At 46.8% G+C, this 20,858-nt stretch overlaps 1 protein-coding gene across 5 annotated transcripts in view; it reads right to left on the reverse strand.

The window, feature by feature from the left end:
• Positions 1 to 1,429: 1,429 nt before the first annotated feature.
• Positions 1,430 to 20,858, reverse strand: part of SEMA4G (semaphorin 4G) — a 96,070-nt gene continuing 76,641 nt past the window's right edge. For all 5 annotated transcript variants that reach the window (XM_077930173.1, XM_077930176.1, XM_028730449.2 and 2 more), the window contains 10 exons: positions 19,288 to 19,381; positions 18,539 to 18,652; positions 18,000 to 18,166; positions 13,961 to 14,130; positions 9,385 to 9,529; positions 8,373 to 8,595; positions 7,313 to 7,428; positions 4,879 to 5,033; positions 3,250 to 3,311; positions 1,430 to 2,574 (listed from right to left, as the gene is read on the reverse strand). In XM_077930173.1, coding sequence (XP_077786299.1) covers positions 1,721 to 2,574; positions 3,250 to 3,311; positions 4,879 to 5,033; positions 7,313 to 7,428; positions 8,373 to 8,595; positions 9,385 to 9,529; positions 13,961 to 14,130; positions 18,000 to 18,166; positions 18,539 to 18,652; positions 19,288 to 19,381 — 2,100 coding nt within the window. In that variant the 3' untranslated portion in view covers positions 1,430 to 1,720. The remainder of the gene's footprint in view (positions 2,575 to 3,249; positions 3,312 to 4,878; positions 5,034 to 7,312; positions 7,429 to 8,372; positions 8,596 to 9,384; positions 9,530 to 13,960; positions 14,131 to 17,999; positions 18,167 to 18,538; positions 18,653 to 19,287; positions 19,382 to 20,858) is intronic.

A 20,858-nucleotide genomic window follows, 5' to 3' on the forward strand; every position in this document is an offset into this window, starting at 1 on the left:
GTTTTTTACCCTATATTGCAGATGGATTGGGCTAAGAGATTCTACTCCTGCTTCCCTGTCATTTCTCACCCATAGGTCACTCAGACACCAGTGCTTGCCCATGGCAGTGCACAGCCAGACATTGCTGGTTCTTTTGATTAGTCCTTAGGGTACCATTATGAGCTCTATGAAAGAGATTTCTCTAGTCACCCATTAGGAATGGTGCTGCCTTATACAACTGTGAATACAGTGGTACCTCGGTTTCTGAACGTAATCGATTCCAGAAGACCATTCGACCTTTGAAACGTTCAAAAACCAAGGCATGATTTCCAACAGCTAGGCCTCCAGATCTTGCACTCAGCAGAAGCCGCGTGGCATGTTCGACTTCCGAGGAGTGTTCAAAAACCGAAGCATTTACTTCTGGGTTTATGGTGTTCGTAAACTGAAATGTTCGTCAACGGAGACATTTGAAAACTGAGGTACCACTGTATTAGGGGATGTCACTCTTACCCCTTACCCCAGTTTGACAAAGCAATAATAATTTCAGATGGGAGAAACCATGATCTAGATTTAGCAAGAGACTCGTGCTAGTTCAGACCAGGAGCAAAACAACTATTCTTGTACATTGGAGAAGGCAAGACTAAACTTTCTAAAGACTATTAAGGTTGTACTGAAACCTGCCCTCTTACCCACTACTCTTGCAGGAGGCCTGTTGCCAGACTGGTGAAATGACAGTGAGACCAACACTTTGCTCTCAGGGCAACAGGAGAGAGTATGGACAAATTGCAATTCAACTTCAGCAGAGGGCACTGTTTTCCTGCAAGTTCACATAAGCAAACAGCAAAGTTTGGATGAAACAGCTCAGTTATTTTGCACCAGCAAGGTGTCATTCAAAATCTCATGGCCTGTAAGCCATAGTTTAATTTGTTTTTAAAGAAGCTATTGGGCATTAGTTGTGATATACTAAGGTTTCTCCATTCAGCTGCCTAGCCCCTCTAATACCATAGCAGAGAGACCATTTGGTATGGGCCAACACTGACAAGTTGTGGACTGTGATAGTGCCTAAAAAAACCCAAAGGAACTGAAAGCATCTCCTAATGTCATTTAAGGAAAACCCAACCTCTGAAGGATTAACCAATAGCCATCATTTATATCTGATGCTCAGAAAAAAACACCCCTAATTCTATTTATATAGATGTATTTGAAATGTGATTTGAATTTGACGTAATTTGGATGTAACAAAGAAGTTTTGTGACCTACCTCTTGAAATGGCAGCTGCACGTCCTGTCCCCTCATTATGACTGCTGATGCCCTTCTGGCCGTTGCAACTATTGGGAGGAAACCACCCTCTAACCACCCCACTGTCCAGCCTGACAGCATCATTCCCCACGCAAGCCAAGGGCACATTCCGATATACCCCACCCAGACAAACCCAACAGATCGCTGTGGCTCCTGTTTATCGATCATTGTTTTTATATATAAATATAATTCCATTTAAATAAGATCTTTTTTTACAGCAATTGGAAAACAAACCATCAACGCCAACGGAAAAAACAACAACCAAAAAGAGAGAGAGAGAAGGAAATGAGCATGGAGCCTGTGGCTGCTCCGGAGGGCCGGCCAGAGGTAGTTGCTGAGTCGTAACACTGTTTCTCTGCTGGGCTGGGGAGGAGGAATCACAGAGGGCAGTTAGAGGGTTTAGTTCACAGCAAAGTGGGCTCCCTGTGCCCTCCACCCTGCCCTACACGGAGCTCTCGTCCAGCTTTTCTACCAGCTGCGTGTGTTTCCGCTTCTCCAAGATCTTGCTCAGCTCCTCTGTGAAGGAGTTGTAGAGCGGAGAGGTGCACGGCTCCTCATTCTGCCGCAGGAGCATGTAGCTGTTCCCGTTCATCTTGCGCAGCATGCTGGGCAAAGTGGTGATGCCGTTGGTGAACTCGGCAGGGAGCGGAGGAGGGGGCGGCGGTGGGATGGGGAGCGTTTCCTTGGAGGGCGACGGCACGGTGGGGGCTTCCCCGGGGATGATTTGCAGGCAGCCATCCAGGTAGGTGCCCGGGTCCTGCTCCTCGTCCTCGTCCCCTCCTTTGCCCAGGCAATTGGAAGAGACCGTCTGCAGCTCCACGCTGGGCGCCTGGGGGACCCCCAGGCTGTACTTGCCCCTGCGCTTCTGCAGGCAGGAGACATAGAGCAGCACGACGCTAAGCACCAGGCACAGCCCCCCCAGCAGCGTGATGACGGCAATGTAGATGAACCTCACGTCCCCGTAAGTGGCACTGGCGGCGTGCCAGTACGGGTGCGACACGGTGGATGCCTGCTGTGGCACTCGCTGCTCAGGGAGCACGTTCAGGGTGTAAGCAGCCACCAGGGCCTGGAGGCCGTTCTCCTCTGCGTAGCAGCTGTATTCCCCGCTGTGCTCCGGCTGGGTGTCTGTCACCAGCAGCCCGTCCACCCCGAGGCGGAAGCGGCCCTGTCCGTCCTCCGCCAGCACTTTGGTGCCGTTCACCAGCCAGGTCGCCCGGGCCAGGTTGGACATCTGCTCGCAAGGCAGGAGAACGTCATCACCACACAGCACTGTCCGGTTCTTCTGCATGGGTGTGGCTGCAGGAGACACAAACGCACGTAGTAAGCACCGACGTGGTGCCCTACCTGAGCCGCAACAATTCAGGTGTCAGACTGGAGTGCCAGTTAATACTCTGGAAGAGCCACTCTGGGCTCTCCAGCTAAGGGGGATGGGACACCCAAAGGGTTTGGGGAGGGTTGTTTTATTTTTAAAAGCAAAATAATAAAGGGAATCTGAGGCCAGGCTCTAGAAAGCTTAGATCCCTTAGTTGGGATAGGCACAGCCCTATAGTGAGTGGTTAGTATTCAAAACTGTCCCATAAAACATCCCTCATTCATGGCTCTCTCTTCCCCCATTCCCTTACTCCACCCTACTGCAAAAACAATGAGTGAAAGAATAATTTTGATAAATGAAAAACCCACAATGCAAAGAAATGTATGTTGTCCTACTTAATTTGCACTACTTTGTGTCCATAATCTCGTGGTTTTTCTGTTGTTTACATAACCCTGTGCTGGAAATATTCTATTAATTAAGGAAAACAAACTTTGAGTCTGGGTAGGAAGTTTGCTCCTCTTACAAGCAAAGGTTGGAAACAGATGAACAATTCCCCTTAGGAAGGAATCATTATCCATTCTCTCAACCCAGAGCACCAGACCAAGGTAGCAGAGGCAAGGCTCCGTTGGCTTCCAGAAGGGGCAGTATCAGAATCTTACCCTGGGCAGAGTCGTTCGAGCAGCCCACATTGCCATGCACAATGTCCTGGATCAGCAGACTCCTAAGCCAATATAAGCAAAACCTTGATCAGCTGGGAAAAGGCAGCAGCGCAAAGATACTCAATCTCACTGGCATGCAGCACACACCTGATGAAATCTCTGGGTATTAATACCCTTGTGGGCAGAATCTTACATGCTCCAGCAGGCAGCCCTCCCCAGCATAAGCACCCCAATATGCACAGCTGCACAATATCCAATACACAAACTGCAGGCTTTGCTGAAACCTCCCGAGTCACCTGCATATGTCACCTCACACAAGGGCACGTGCACAGCCAGCAGACACTCCCAGCGACAAAATACAGAGGTCTTCAGTGTGATCCCTTTAATTAGAGTATGGAGCTATGGCTGCTCAGCTGTAGTCCAGGTCTTAAAGAGAAGGTATTACTAAGGAAGACCCAATCTGAGTCCAAGCTTGCAGGGGGTTTGGGGGGGGGGCACAATGTAAAGCATGTTTATTTAAATAGGCTTTCAGTGAGTTCCTATGGGATTTAGCAACCTATAGGATTTAACTGCCTGCCCTATCTATACATTTATGCTGTGATTCTTGTAATGGATTTATATTTTAGCGTGCACACACTCAAAACTTGCATTGTTGTAAAGCATGTAAATTTTCTGGAATATATTCTTATTACTGTCCGCTGACTACAGCTTCTTAGATATCCTGCAAAATCAGAATCCACTAAACCTAACCCGTTTTGTATGAGACAGAGAGATGCCCTGATATGTTTAAAGCCAAATAACAGGGGTGTCCTGTCAAATGCCCACTTTCAATAGGGAGGGATAGAGTGATGGAATGCTGTTAAGTCTCAAACAAGCACAAACTAATACTCCATTGATCCAGTAAACCGCAATGTAGGATAGGTCTCAATGCAGAAGCACATTAGTTGTGCCTTAACAGAACCCCGGCTTCACCAAGTGTTGGCGAACATAGGTCTTGGATGCAAGCTGTATGCATGCATTACTCATATGTAGGACATGCCTGAGTACAGACCAGAGTGGGGAGCACATGTTTAACCCACCTCAAGTCTTCTTTTCTTTAATAGCTGCATTGAGCATGGTCAATGTATGAGCTCCTCCTTGCCTACAGGGCATCTGCCTGACTGGGACATCCAGGCAACTTGGTGTCCCAGTCATGTGGAGTGCCAGCAGGATCTCACACATTGGCTGCCTTAGTCAGACAAACACACCCAATGGGCAGCTGTTTAAAAACAACAACCAAATATCCAGCATTTGGGGAAAGAGCAGGGTAGGTTTAAAAGTATCGCTCTGCTCCAGTTTGTGCACAAGTATACTCCGCATGCAAGTACAGTGGTACCTCGGGTTACAGATGCTTCACATTACAGACTCCACTAACCCAGAAATAGTACCTCGGGTTAAGAATTTTGCTTCAGCATGAGAACAGAAATCGCGCTGTGATGCCGCAGCGGCAGCAGGTGGCCCCATTAGCTAAAGTTGTACCTCAGGTTAAGAACAGTTTCAGGTTAAGAACGGACCTCCAGAACGAATTAAGTTCTTAACCCGAGGTACCACTGTAACACGTTCAGTTCTTTGTAGTCAGTTTTCAATTACCTGTCCAGCATCTCGGCTACTTCTCTGCAAGTCTCACCATCCCAGCCACAGTATGGGTCTCGGGCCAGGATACAATCAAAGCAGGAGACATAGCGCTTGCAGGAGGAAAATGGTAGCTGCAGGATTCCACTCTGAGCCCCCACATACAGACTCCTCTGCAAAGAGAGAAAAGACAGGACATGCACTCAGCAGAGATGCAAAGGCAGGGAACTGAAACATCCAATTAACTGTTGAAAGGCAATGTAAGCTGCAATGCTTCAAGGACCAGGTTAATTACTGTATTTTTCCATGCAGAAGGCTAGGTTTTTTAAACCAAAAATGAGGTTTAAAATTGGGGCTCGTCTTATACACGGGTAGTGCTGAGGGGTGTTTTCTTAATTTGGAGTTCCCAAAAATAGGGAGCGTCTTATACATGGGGGCATCTTATACACGGAAAAACACGGTATTATTTTTCTTACATTCATATCTTGCCTTCTGCCATGGAACCTAAGGTGGCAAATACATTGTTCCCAGGTAGCCACTCTTCCAGGCGCTGACTAGACCTGCTTCACTTCAGCAAGGTGGTGGTTTTCAGACCATACCTTGGAATGACTTAAAAGGCAGAACTGGAAGCCAGGATTTTTATAGAAGCCGGGCTCAGCTATAGCTGGTACATTCAATATCATGTGTTGGTAACAGGTAGCTTCAGCACCAGTGTTTGACCAGCAGAGGGAAGCAGGGAACCAGAGTAAATCACTAGGGTCACCCTGCAGCCATTTATCCTTCCCAGCTCACGGCTATCCTACTGCTGTACGTGTTCATCACCCGGTGCATAGATTTGCTGCCTCTCCAAAGCCACCCTAACATCAAAAAAAGTCTGAGGGCAGAGTTGCATTCCCTGCTGACCACTTGGAGGGAGATGCTTAAAATGAAAGAGAAAGAACAAAGGCCAGGAAAAGTCCCTCCTTGAATCCCATCTATATTATTTCCCTTTAACAGCAGCATGACATGCAGGCGTTTGCCTGGCTAAGCTTTCCCCACCCTTTTTATCTCCAAGCCAGGAAAAACACAACCAACTAAATATTTGTGGCAGTCCTAGAAAAAGAGCCCAAAGAGAAAGCAGGAAGGGTGTTAGCCCATGTGGTACCCTCCATATGTAGCTGCACTGCAACTCCTATGACCCCCAGCACATGGTCAGTGGTCAAGGATGATGGGAATTGTAGTCTTAACAAGATCTGGAGGAGCCTGCAGAACCACATATGACAGCACATATTATAGTACTAAAATATCATCCCACCTGCAGTACATCACACAAGTTCCCCTGACAGCTGTACCAGGGAGGCATAAACCTTCACTGTCACACTGAGAAAGGAACTAGGGACTGAGCTGCAAATAGGGCTGTTGCTGTTTTGCCTGACGGGAACTAAAGTATTCAACAGATGCAGCGTTTGCTAGGATGGAGGTTCTTATCTAGTGATTTCCCCCCCCCCCTCCTGCCTGTCATCATAGAGGCACAAAGCATCTTGGCTGCAAGACCTGCTCCCTACCTTACAAGCCTTTTCCCACCTGGCCTGTGAAGGTGGGGTCTGGACTGACTCCAGCTACAAAAGCTGAGGTTGCTGAACAGACTTTTGTTGCCGTGGGTGGGGGGATTGTTGCTGTTGGTTTTTGTGTATCTTTATTTTAGACCTTGTGATTTTGTGTGGAAATTGTTCAGTTTGGTTGTGTATGTTTTGATGTTTTGTTTATTTATTACTCCTTTTGTTATGCTGAATTTATGTCGTAAGCCACCTTGAGCATGGTTTGGACGGTGAAAAGGCGGCATGCAAATTATGCATACAGAATTGAATCTGTTAAGTCACAAAAAATGACAGTCCTTCCTGGGAGCTGGAAAGGGAAGCTTTTAAACTTGAGCAGCTTTGCAAGGAATGTGGAGGAACAAGCTCCAGACTGCTGAGCAAAGGGCTCCACCGAGGCAGGACAGCGCATGACAGGGCCTTTGGACACTGGGTGGGAACCACCTTAGCTACAGGCAAAGCCAAATAAACACCCTCGAGGCACAGTTTTATTGAGGGCTGCCTATTGGCAGAGACAGCACAGAGTCAGAATACATAAGAAAAACACCACCCACGTTCCACAAGCTTATGATTTTTTTTTTCTTCCAAGGTGAAAGGTGCAAAGGGGAACCACACCTTGACAGAGCGTTTGCTAATATGGATAGTTCTTTCCTGTTACAGTGGTGTGAAGAAAAGGTGACCATCTTACAACTTTGGTAGAGAGAAGTGTGCAGGACATAGGTTAGCAATGAAGTCCAGACTATCCTGAATTGGTTCTCCAGCTGACATAGGCCTGTTCCCAACATTTGTTTACTGCACCCTTGTTGGTGCTTTGCTTTTTTACAGTGCATGTGTGCCTTCACCAAAAGCATTTGGGTGGAGTCCGAAGCCACATGTACCTGCTTTTTAGAGATGACAAGGTTCTCCACAGGCTGGGGGGCTTTGAAGACCTGGATCTCCTCGATGATGTGGACCATGGAACCAATGACCACAGCCTTGTGAATCCAGCCATTACCTGTTAAACGGGAGCAAACATTAAAAAGGCAATTTCCCACACAGTCTCATTCTTGACATCAGTCATGCAGGCAAAATTCAAGGTGCTAGCCCTGTGTAGGGTCTGGTTGGCAAGTGAGAGGATCTGTCTACTTCCAGATTTACAAGAAGCAGAAGTGTGCCTGAACACTGTAGTGCCAGTCTATGCTGCAGGACAACAGTTTTGTCACTTCTTTTCCTGCTCTTTTCCTCTCCCCAGAATAATGGGATTTGTAGTTCTGAGACGAGTTCAACTGAATTCTAAACAGGCACAAAGTTGTAACTGCCCAAGTTCCATAGTGGAACTTCAGTGGCAATCATGAAGCCACCTCTCCCTTTCTCAGAGCAATTTTCCAGAACTGATTTGATGCTGAGGTTTTGTCATCAAAAAAGCATCACTTGGAGTAGAACTTAAGAGGAATATAACCTTTTATGTTCGAGAGAGACAAAAACCTGCAAAGCCTGCCTAAGTGATGGAAAAGGGGCGAAGAAGAAGAGATAATCAACCTTTGATTCTCTGTGTCCTTTGAAGAGCAAAAGCCAGAAAAAGCAAGGCTCACCTTGGGGGGCAGGGAGGAAAGCAACCATACCTGTTTACAGGTATGTCTGTTTGCAGCTTAGTAGTGTTAAGCACAGCATAGTAGCTGTCAATTAGAACTGAGCGGCACTGGAACAGCTTAGGGAAAGGGAGGCTCTGCAGCATACAGAAACCCAACTGTTTCTCCTTAAAAAAAAACACAGATTCAGCTACAAAGGTTTGGAAGGCTTAGAAAGCATAATAGGGTTGCACTCTTTGTCTCCTCTACATTCCGATACAAGGTTGAGAGGGGTGAGAACAACGAGTAACCTCCCTAGATGTGTGTTCTGTCCTAACAGATGAGGACACACAGACACTTAGATATGCACGGGGAATGCAAACACACCTACCTGTTCCCAAGAAGAGCATGTCATACACTCGCCCATCCAGGGCTCGGACTCTGTCTACGGCTACTTGGGTATAAACCACATTTTTCTTCACCAACAGGGGGACTCCATCCGCAGGCTTCACCTCTTCATACATCAGTGGATGGAGCTTGATAAAATCCAGCACACCATTGGGCAGGTCCTGGGAGGTGTTGTAGCCATTCTTGCGAGCCCGACTGGTGATGCACTGCAGAGGAGAAATGAGCATTATTTGCACACCTAGCTTCAAGATGCTTCTGGTCTTCAGCTCCCATTATCCTTCACCTTTGGCCATGCTAGCTGAGGCTGATGGAAGCTGGGGTCCAACAACAGCTGGAGGACCACAGGTTCTCCACCCCTCCTCTAACAGCTAAAGCATACAAACAAATGCCCCTTCTGATACACCAGTTGCCAGGCTTGTTGTATTTCACTCTGCAGGTAAGAGACTGAACACAACCCTACATGCAATATAAGCTATTCACTCAAACCTAGAATGCCTGTGAAAAACCTAATTGGAGGATCTTCTACTTTTCTGCTGGTATGGATTATTTTGAGTAGGGGAGCCCTCAACCTTCACCCACAGTATGAAATGGTGCATATTAGGGATTCTACTTGTCTGTTTTAGTTATGAGCACTCTTGTGTTCCTTGGGTGGAAGAGAGTGCCTCCCACCTCCTTTATCTGAGACAAGAGGCAAAATAAGATGTTATTTATTTATGCTATTCTGTGCATGAGTCACCTAATAAAAAACTGTTCTCTAGGTGACATGCACCCAGACAAATAGATAAAATTAAAATGAACAGTAAAACTATAAATCAGAAAAAACCAACACAGCAGTAGATAAAATCCAGCCATAAAGTCTGACACTGATTAAAACCTCCAGCACCAACCCAACAAAACTCAGGTTCAAAAACTAAAAGCCAGCCATTATTCCGAACTGACTTAAATAGAATATTATCAATGATGTTTAAGAGCTATTAAGTTGGTAAGTAACTTACTGATCCTGGCCGGGGCACTGGCACCTCCCCAGTGTACTGGGACCACTTGCGGGAGGAGTCCTGGTATTCCATGTAAGTCCCTTCAAAGGCTGCCCGCACTTCAGAGATGTTGTATCTGCAGATGGCAGACACCTCCATGCTCCTCCTGAAAGACATGGTGACATGGTCATAGCACAAGACCAGAGCCTTCCACTTCTTGCTAATTCTTCTGGGTCCACACAAACCTGGCATGGGAAACCTGTGGTGCTCCAGATACTGCTGTACTCTTTAACTCCCATCAGCCCCAAGCAGCATGGCCAGTGGGCAGAGATGATGGGAGTTATAGTCTGGAGAGCCACATGCTCCCCACCCTCAACATAGAACGATCCTTGTAGCACTATAGGGCCGCAAGGAATCTGAAGATCATCTGGTTTGACCAACCGGGAACAGGTTTCATGAACTAAACCCAGATGGCTCAACAAAGTCTATGACACTGCATGTTGGAGGAGAATGTGATAAATCCTGGGTATTGTCACCAGCCCACTTGCCTTACAGGAAAATTATTCTCCCGTTCCAGATAAACGGATTAGATAGCGCCTAAGATTGGATAGGAGGGACGCGGGTGGCGCTGTGGGTAAAACCTCAGCGCCTAGGACTTGCCAATCGTCAGTTCGGCGGTTCGAATCCCCGCGGCGGGGTGCGCTCCCATTGCTCGGTCCCAGCGCCTGCCAACCTAGCAGTTCGAAAGCACCCCCGGGTGCAAGTAGATAAATAGGGACCGCTTACTAGCGGGAAGGTAAACAGTGTTTTCGTGTGCTGCGCTGGCTCGCCAGATGCAGCTTGTCATGCTGGCCACGTGACCCAGAAGTGTCTTCAGACAGCGCTGGCCCCCGGCCTCTTGAGTGAGATGGGCGCGCAACCCAAGAGTCGGACACGACTGGCCCGTACGGGCAGGGGTACCTTTACCTTTTACCTTAAGATTGGATAAAACCTGGCCCATGAATGAAGCACCCCTGCCCTTCTCTGCAGGGAACATTTCTTGTTTCAGGGACAGGCAGTAGCCTTTTTTTAAAAAAGAAAAGGCCACAAGATCAGCTGCAAAATCTATCTTGGCTATGGAGAGTTAGGTCATGACTACAGGGTTCTTAAGTCTAACAGTTAGCAGCAGTTGTTTCTACCAGTAAGGCAGCATTCTAGCAACCTTTTTCTCAAGCAGTTGGCTGCCCATGCACTGCCCCTTTATAGGGACTATACGTAGAACTTTCTAATGCAGGGGTAGACAACCCAAGGCCCGTGGGCTGGATGCGGCCCAATCGCCTTCTCAATCCGGCCTGCGGACGTTCCGGGAATCAGCGTGTTTTTACATGAGTAGAATGTGTCCTTTTATTTAAAATGCACCTCTGGGTTATTTGTGGGGCATACAAATTCATTCATATATTTTTTTCAAAATATAGTCTGGCCCACCACATGGTCTGAGGGACGATGGACCGGCCCACTGCTGAAAAATGTTGCTGACCCCTGCTCTAATGTTTTGGCAGAATGTGGGTGGAGCCAGACTAGCAGCCTTTGGTAAAGGAGAACAAAATAAACAATTCAGTAGCTGAGAAACATGCATATGTAAAAGTTTTAAAATGTTTTACACATTTATATTAAAAGTAATTGAACAAGTTATTTTAAAAAGCAGGAGCAGCTGCTGGTACAAACAGTTCTTATATACCTCACTATAGATCTGGAGTGTCCAGATGCACAAGAGGATGAGGCTCCTGTAAGTTTAATGGTTGTGTGGAAGAGGGAGTTTCAGCAGCTACACCTCCTGAATTTCCCTCTTCTACTCAACAGTTAAAAGTGCAGTTGCTCTGTCCTCCTGTGCATCTGGCCAGCTGATATGCAAGGCACTGTCATCCACTACCCAAGACTCCACTTGCCTCTGAGAACCTTTGCTTGAGGCAGCCATAACTCATCAAGAAGCTTTGGTGCCATAAACCGTGTAAAGGTCTGAGTGACAGGGCAACACCTTTAATCCCTTTCACTCTCTGCTGCCAGGCAGAGCTTGGAAGAGTAATCAGTCCCTGCACCAAGATGAAATGGCTCACTTGAGTTCCCTATGCAGAAGGCTTGTGCAGCTGCTGGAGCGCCAGCAGAATTTTCCCCAGCTATGCTTATGCCTCCCACCCCCACCCCTTTGTTGGGAGGCTGTATGAGCTGCTATTTGAAATTTTCTGCAATGCCCCCCAATGCAGTACTGCTCTGAATCATTATGGGCCCAGCTGCTCTGCACTGCATTGCAGTGGTGCTGCCTGGTACTTGCTACCCCATTGCCACTGCCGGGTAGGTCTGCTGGGGCCTGCCAGCTGGCACTCTGGCCTTTAAAACCTGGAGCCAGTCCTGGTATTCTGCCTGATTCTGTATCTGAACAAGACTCTCTCTCAGGGTCCCTGCCCTCTCTCTGCAGCTGTATCCCCAGCATTGTTTTATTCTCTCTATAAACCGCTTTGAATATTTTTTTTTTTAACAATCTAGTGATGTATACATTTTATGAACTAAATAAATAACAAATAATCACACCTGTCCTTGCTACCACTTACTGGCTATCATTGCGTCTGTCTTCCTGCTATCCCTCCATGAACTTCCAGCCAGTATTTAGAAAATGTTACCTTGCACCTGTGTCCTTTCTGCACAAAATATACTGGACTTGGGGAGTCTGGATTCACCATTAGACAGGGGAAGTCCGCCTGCCCCGGGCATTTTGGAGGTACCATTAAACAACAGCAAATTGCTGTCACAGTAGCAACATTTATATCTTCATTCTCAAACACCAAAATATTTTGGGCCATCTCCAACTGGACTCCTTTATCCCTGTAGTGTTAATTCATGCTGATGCTTGCAAATGCTTGTTTCTCCTGCTGGACTTTGTGCTGTGTGGTGAGTTCTTAGTTTTGCACTCCTCCCTGGATTTGGCAGTGGTCTCCTTTACGCACCCTGCTCTCTGAAATTCTTCTCAGTGCAAAGCCAGGTCAAGAGAATAGATTGCGAGTAAGTGGTAGCTTTTGCTTCTCTGACAAATGAGTCAAATGACTTTCTGTCACGAGCAGGATATTCCTGTGTAATCCTGGAGGTTTCCTCATTTCCTGTCATTCTGTGGGGAAGACTGTCAGCCCTGCAAAGCCCCCTGGTTTTCCTTCATCGTCACATAATAACAACAACCAGCTGCCCCAGTTCTGTCTCTTTAACCATTCCCCTGACATTCCCGAAAAGGCCACGTGCAAAATACCCTGTACGTTCTCAATAGCCTTTGAGATGTAACGGCCAGTGCTCATTAATAAATGCCTCTGATGTTCAGCTCCCCTCTCATGAGGATGGTGGCTCAGTGGGTGCCATCTTGCTGCCAGTGTGAACCTTCCACTTGATAAATGTTACAAGCACAAAGCTACTAATTAGCTGAGGACAACTTGTTAAAATTCATACCACCATTAAAAACTAACAGGAAGTGCAAAAGGCTGGCTATGACTTCAGACTGGGCTCAGTCCACAAACAGTGAAGTCGCACAGCACCTATTGCTGTGGTTAAAATCCATATGGTGAACAGTTTGGCCCTTGCTCCCAATTAAGCCAAAGTGAGCCCTTCCAGAATTCTAAGCTGACTCCCCTTCCTATCCCACACCACCTCCTGCATATACAGCTATTATTAATCTATTCTATGGATGCTCACCAATAGGACTTTTGTCTCACAAAGTGCTCAGAGTGTCCCATCTGTTCCTTGCCCTCAGCAAGAAACACTCAGGCAAACTGAATCAGTCACAAGTGCCAAAATACTTACAAGGGCAAGGAGGATTTTGCTGGCAACCAAACTGAAAGCCTCCATCTACCATCACACCACTGACTGGAGCTCAGGTGGGATGAAAGCATCAATGGACCCTGTCCAGCTTAAAAGCACAGGCAGGCCAGCCTTGGAAACAGAAGGGCGAGCCTCCTGCCTCACTCAGAAGCAGAGGGCAAAAATATCTGAGAATATAGCAGGTGGTACTGGCAGAGCCAGCGCAGTCTAAGCAGCTGAAAGCCTCTTTACTCTGAGGACCAACTGACAATGGCCTTCTTTCCATTCAATGCAAGTTGACTTTCCTTTGGTGTCTTTTATGAGGCTTTGAACAGTGTGGCATATGTTTGGATTGTGCCACAACAGGCACTGGAAACCTTTCAGAGGTGGGGAGAATCCATACCTGTTGCCTTGGAATACAGAGACTGAACCAATTTGCCCAAGTGAATGCAGATGCTCCCCGGAATGCTGAAATGTTCAAGGCCAGGTTCCCTTGCTTGAACAGCCTATCTGCTTTGTTTGTGTCCTGCACCATACTGCAAGTCAAGTTCTGCAATGCAGCAGGCAGGAGATTGAGACTGAGAACCATATTCGGTAATCAAGGGTACCGTGACACGTCCTGCTCTGTGTTCTGTACCATTACCTAATAATTCCTAGCATTTCGTTCGTCTTTTTTGCTGGTGGCAGCACATGGAACTTGTGTAATTCAACTGACTCCATGTATCTTTTCGGAACGGTTACAGTTACTTGAGTACCCAACACGCAGTTAGCATGCTTGGCTTACCACTGTGCTGATAAAGTGAATGTTGCATAGAAGATGGTGCTCCTCCAGTCGCCACCATCCAGACTGAAAACATCCTTCAGTACTTCATAGTAAGGAACATAGCAGGCCAACCTTGCTTTCATGAAGGATGTCCATTTCCTCTGGAGAATCTTCTTGCCACCAATATCATTCTGGAATGCAGAAAAAGAAAGGCAGAGGCTAAAGCCAAGTCCCAATTCAGTTTATATCTGTTAGGCAAAGCCAAGCACAAGGCCAACTCTGATTCCAATACAGTGGAAAGGTCCCATTTGTACAGTTTCACCATGCATGAAAAGCCCAAAGACAGTGGGGGAGGGAAGCACAAATGAGCAATCAATAGTTTTGTGGCTCCTTGAAGACCAACTATTTTATTATGGCACAAGTTTTCATGGACTATGTTCTGCTTCATATATTTTATGAAGCGGACTATAGGTCCACAAAAGCTTATGTCATAATAAACATGTTTGTCTTTGATGTGCCTCAAGGCTCTTTGTTGGTTTTGCTGCAAGAGGTCTACCCCTGTGGAAACTGTGGGCATAAACAAGGGGAATTCTATATGTGAACAGAACGTTCTGCACTAATGTTGGTTTGCTCCAAGCTGGGACCAAGGTCTTCTAGGATGGCTCCAACTCATTTTCACTTGGAGCTTTACTGAAACAGATCAGCAGCTTCTAAACATTTACATCAAAATCATTTAAATGCACAACACTTGGGAAACTACATGGGTCTGCTTATGGCGTCTGAAAACAACTGCCTATTAACAAACCAGGATTAACAACTTAGTTCACTCTAGGAAAGGCTCAATACTTTTTCAAAATTACTGTAAAACGAGCCCCCTGAACATCTCTCGGTGCTATAATAGGGTAACTAATCTGGGCTGATCTTTCTGAAAGCAAGTGTTTCTGCCTCCCTGTGAGTCAAACACAGCAAGACCAGTGTTTGGAGGAGGATTGTGTGAGGCTTGATCACCCCTCCCCCCTGTAGTGACAAAACCCAGCGATCAGAGCACAATGCCGAGGGGAGCTTGTGTATTCCGGATAAGACCGTTCTCGTTCCAAGATGCAACTGAAGCCTCAGGCCCTGGAGAAAACAAGCAACACCTGATGCCAAAGACACAGGGCTCTGGGTGTAATGGCGCACATCCCTTTCATAAACGGTTGGCGCTAATCTCCCTTGTTGCTTTGTTTCTGTTCGTAAGAACCTGGTTTCCAATTTGATTGTACATAGCTTTAACATCCTGCTGCTGACTCTTGTTTCTGCCTCCCTCCCAGCGCTTTCTCCCTGGGAACATACTTATGTGCAGTAATCAAATAGCCTCTTAACCTTGTGATCAGGCACACATCTCAAGCTCCTTAAATCTCTCGTGGCCAAGCTCACTCTCCCATTCCTCTCTCTCTCCCTGCCTGCCTGCTCCAATTTGCTGCTGCTGCTGCCCTGGTTACAAGGACTGAGGTATAACCAGCCAAGGTGACTGATGCATAAATTCAGAGCCACAAGCAGAGTCCTGGATGCTCCCGGGGCCCAGAACCATCTGTCAGAACAGCTGAAAGATGGATCCCATGCAGCCTTGTTGACTCTGCCCTGCCCTCACTTAGATGCACTTGGAATACTCTGGCTTTCAAGCATACTCTGGCTTTTCAAGGCTTGCATTCGTAAGAGGTTGGGGGTGGGCAGCATAGCCTCCTTGGGAACGTGGGTTTCACTGCAACGCCCTGAGCAGAGCTGGCAGCACCTAGAGGAGACCCAGTGGAAGGACTTCTGCTTTGACAAGCCTCTCTCTCAAAAACCTCGTGAGCACCAACTCCAGTGCTAACTGCCGCAGTCACTAGAGTGATAGGGCTCATTCTGGGGCCAAGGGCACCTTGCCATGAGCACAGACAGAAGACTGTATCACCTCTATCTGAGCTATTTGTGCTCTGGCATCACATGCAGAAGAGATTCAGTGCTCATCCTTGCAGTATACTGCAGTTGGTTTGGTTAGCCCTTTATCACATTTGCATCCCCCCCCAGCCTGCCACCACCCTCAAGGCAAGGGCAAAACTAGGTTTTCTTTCACCCGGGTTTAAGACCCAGTTTGGCACTCCCCATGTGCATTTGCTGTCCCTCTGGAGGCTTCACCCGGGACAAAAAATCTAGCTAGCCTCCCCCCCACTGGAGCTACAGCTCTTCTCAAGGAGTGCCCAAGGGACCATTTGACATTTTCCTTGCAATAGCCCTGTGAGATAGGCCAGGTTCAGAGTTAGGGACTCTAGAGTTTTCTGGCTGAGCAGACCTAGGTTTTCTATCCCAAGCACATGTGTTTCCCCCTAAGTCCCACTGAACTTGGTGAGGCTTATTTCTGGGTAAACATGTTGGGGTTGCTGTATTTTGAAGAGAGAGGGGGGAAAGACACATTTGCCGACTTCTACTTTTAACTATGGATCACTATGACCACTCTACCCATGAAAAAGAGGACGTGTCCTGGAAAAAGAGGACATATGGCAACGCTAGTTAGGATCATACTGCAAATCTCCCTGGTCCAAACTCAGCACTCTATACGACACTGCCTCTTCATTTTATTTTGGATGCTTTATGGCACCTAAGCACCAGTAGCTAGTTTTGCTTCAGCAGTGAACAACACAAAGGGGCTGTAAAGGGGTTTTAGCCATGGACACTACCCATCTCAAGAGACGCAACAGGGTAATCAGGATAGACCAGTAATAGGCTAACAGGGATAATCATGGTTATATTTGCCACAGATAAAACTTGTGAATAAGGCTTTGCAATCTAGAACTTGAGTAGTAAAGGGCTTGGCAGCGTGCAAAGGGAATATACAGGTGGCTGAAGCAAAGCACCAGGTCCATGAAGGGCTAAAGCTGAGGCTCAAGCCTCCACAGCTACATACTGGGCTGACCAAACTGCACTTCAGCCTGCACCTCTCAAGTTGCTCTGTGCACTGCACCCCATCAGGATCTTGCTTAAGAAGTGGCCCTGCTCCCTTCAGTCAAATATTCAACTCTAATTTTAACTGAAGATGCACACCAGGCCTGAGCATCACCTGCCAGCACATGCGGCATTCAGGTGAAAAAGCAAGCTGCATCTGCTGAATTTCTCTCTTGCGCACAACTATTAAATGTGCAGGAGCCATCTGGTCACCCTACCAGGAAAAAGGGCCTTTGGGTCTTCATTCATTCATTCATTCATTCATTCATAACTTGGATGAGTTACTACCTCTCCCTATAGCCTTTCTTGGGGTGACTGATTCATATATATGAGTTACCTGAGCCTCTTTATACATTATGTCAGAGATGGGTGTGTGTGCGTAATTCAGACTCTTAAATATTTAACATTTGAGGCAGTCTGTCCCATGCAAGGTTGGCTCTATGCTCAAGATCCTCAGGTGCCATTATCCAATGTTTGGGCACTTGGGCAGCCAAGCACCTGGGATTTTTCTAGTGTTGCTTGCTGATACTTATCTGCATAGCCTAGCTCTTTTTCTTTGAATGTAGAAAGTCAGCCATGTGTCCCCAAAGGTCCAGTGTATAAACACCACTTCAAGAGTAATGTTTTTGTTTGACCTTTCTGAACTGTTATTTTTTTAAAAGACTGGAAATGACTTGTTTAAAAAATGTTTAGATTTCTATATTGCCAAGCCATGGGGGAGAAGAAGAAGAAAAGACGGGGGGGGGCACCAACATATACTTTTGCAAAGGATAAAGCTGTCAAAATAGAACAGGGAGAAACAGCTGGGGGGAAAACCCTTGCCTAGGACTACATCCTTGATTCAAAGCTTACCCCCACAATTCCTTTTAACCCAAGATATCAGGATGTCCTGCAAGAGATCTTCCATGACACATCTCATTTGATCCCAAGCTCCCTTTTAAATTAATGACTCCGTAACTATAGGGCTTAGAGGGGCATTTTTAAATGGGGAGAAAGAGTCTCCCCACTACCACCAAGCACTCCTAGATAAAATTCTGAATTAATCCTCCTGGTGCCCTTCAGCACACTCAAGCTTTTTCCAACACACCAGTCTCTTTACCTTGCACACTCGAGCCACCCTGGCTACTCTGGGCACTTGTGCCTTGTCAAATACAGAAGTGCTCTCCTCTCCTGCTCTCTCGGTGAAGAAGTAGTAGATCTTGTCATCATCGCCCACAGGGTTGCGCACACTCTCCCTGACCAGCACGGAGGCCACAAACTCAGCATCTGAAAACACCAAGGAGAGAGGGAAAGGGTTGGCACAATATTTAGAGGAGAGCTACCAAAGGAGGCACTAGATGGTGTCACTAGATGGTGAACTACCAAAGGAGGCACACAGCAACTCTAAATGATCTCAAGCCTGGGTGTCATGGCTATGGGATAGGCAACAGAGAGGGGAACCAGGAACAAACTGGGTTCAGATCTATCCAGGAGTCAGTTAGGCTCCTTTCTGCAGTGGAATAGGACACGTTCTGGCTTCAGAGTTGGGAAGAGTACCACCACTACCTAGGGCCTTACAAACACAAGACTCCCTCCACCTCCAGTGTGGGAAGAGACAAGAGATCCCAGAGGTACTGCTCTGGGATTACTGGGGCTTACCATTCAACCAGTGCAAGGGGGATTCTTCGGTCTTCAGAATCCGCTGGTGCCTGTTGCGTCGGATGTCTGGCAGGCTGCGGAATTCGTAGCGCGTCGCCGTATATAAACTGCCATCTGCGAGACAATGCAGCAAAAGTAGTAAGGAAAGGCCAGTTTTCTGAATGGTTTTGCTCACGGATGTGTCTGATCAATATCCCTCTAACAAAGCTTGGCCCAAAAGGCTTCTTTCCTTATTAAGATAACCCTTCTGCACCTGCTCTAAGCAGGAAGAGCACACCCTTGATAACAACCACACACCCGCTCCCGAGATTTATTGACTTTGGTCATTGTGTATGCCGGTGCATAATAACTCCCTTACAGAGCTAGGCACCAAGAGAGCATTCGAGGAATAACCAGAGCATCACCTACCCATGACTTCCCTGTCATTTTGTCATGCAGCAGCACCTAGTTGGTTTATGACTTCGGCCACATTTAGAGTGGAAGAGAAGCAGCCGCACCATGTGTCTAGAGAGGCCGAGGTGCTGCACAGGCAGGGAGATTACAGCTGCTCTGACATCAAAAAGAGCAAGGAAACTTAAGTGCTGGAAGGGATGGGGGAGATGGAGATGCAGTGGGCCCTCAGGATGACGAGCGAGCATGGCCTTCCTCTGGAGCACCACACCCCCACTCAAAGGAGGCACTGCCTGCTCTTCCCACTCCAGCTGGATTCCAAGCCGAACTGTTATATGGAGGAGAAAGCACGTACATACCCACAATGAGACCTGTGTAGCCCCGGGCAGGGTCGTAAGGGCATTTTTCCTTCCCTTCCTCAAAGTGAGAGGGCAGTGTGAACTTGTTGGTATCCTGCAGAACACAAAGAGAAGAAACAGATCAACCTCTGGGCAGGGGATCACAGGGTTTGCTTGCATCCATTAAAGTAATCAATCCCTCTGATGATCCTGAAGACCAAAGGCCTCCGCTTGAAAACTAACAAATAGGACAGTTCTTTCAGAGGGGAGAGACAGGTCTTCAGGGCCCGTCAAATCCTGCTCTCCAAAGGTAACAATGGGATGTTTTTTGTGGCAAAGACTCTCATTCCTTCACAACCCTCATTGCCCAAGGGTCTCCCACTGAGCTAAAGTTCCAGTAGCGCTGATTGCTAGGTCTAGGCCACATTCACACCGTACATTTAAAAGCACAGTTATTTTTTCTCAGCGCTTAGTTGACGATTCCACAGTAATCTTCAGCAGCTTGTCATATAGGTTGGTGGTATTGTGCCCAATGTTCAAACGAGAGGTCAAGGTTCAGAGAACCACGGCTTAGCTCAGATGAGCCAATAAACTCAAGGATGAGCTGAGATGTGAATCAGGGACTGCCAGCTTGTTACTCATACTCTGGGCATTACAACTTGTTGCCATTTTTATATCATTATCTTCACAACAATCTCTTGAGATCACCCACTGGGCTGCCACAGGCATGGAAGTTCAAGGCTTAGCACAGACCTAAAACCGACATCTGCCACTTCCAAAACTTAACGCATCACATTGATTTAGAAACCTGCATGAGTACCATCACAATGTACACAATCTGGATGTTTGGTGAAATATTTATTTATATGCCACCTTTCCACAGTGAGCTGTGTCCAAAGTGGCTTACCACAAATACACACTTATCTTAATTCAAAGCACTGAGGTGGTTATAAACTGTGTCCAGTTACTCAGTTTCTATTTTGGGCAATCAAACCATCCAATTCTCCACTAAGAATATAAACAGTCCTTTGTTTTATGTGTGCTTCTTTCATGTTTGATTCCTCCCCCCACCCCATCCCATTTAAGCTGGTGTCAGTGAAGGAAGTGTGTTTACACTGAAACGCAAACACTGATGGGAATGCATCATAGCTTTATTCCAACTTCATGGAAATGTTTTCACTGATCTCTGCCTTTCCTAACTTTCCTAAAATAACTTCAGTAACTCCCTCTGATTATAAAAGGAATCCAAATACCAAGTGCCAAAAAAGAAGCCTGATCCTATGTATGCTTGTTCAGATTTAAAGTCTTGATATCTATGTGACCAATGGAGCAAGTTAAGTGTGCATGTCAGTCACCAACTGGCTGACAGGTGCAATTCAAGGCGCTGGTTTTCACCATAAAGCCCTATATAGATGGGACCAAGATAACTTAAGCACTGCTGCCTCCCACCTGAACCTGTTCAATTTCACCAGTCTTTGGAGGAGATCCTGTTCTAATTTTCCATTTGTAGGGTAGCCCTCTGTTGTACAAAACAAGCCAGGGATCAGGTCCAAATCTTCTTATTTCATTTTTTAGTGATTCAGGAGCTTCAG

This window comes from Podarcis muralis, chromosome 6 (assembly GCF_964188315.1).
Source record: "Podarcis muralis chromosome 6, rPodMur119.hap1.1, whole genome shotgun sequence".
Taxonomy (NCBI): Eukaryota; Metazoa; Chordata; class Lepidosauria; order Squamata; family Lacertidae; genus Podarcis; species Podarcis muralis.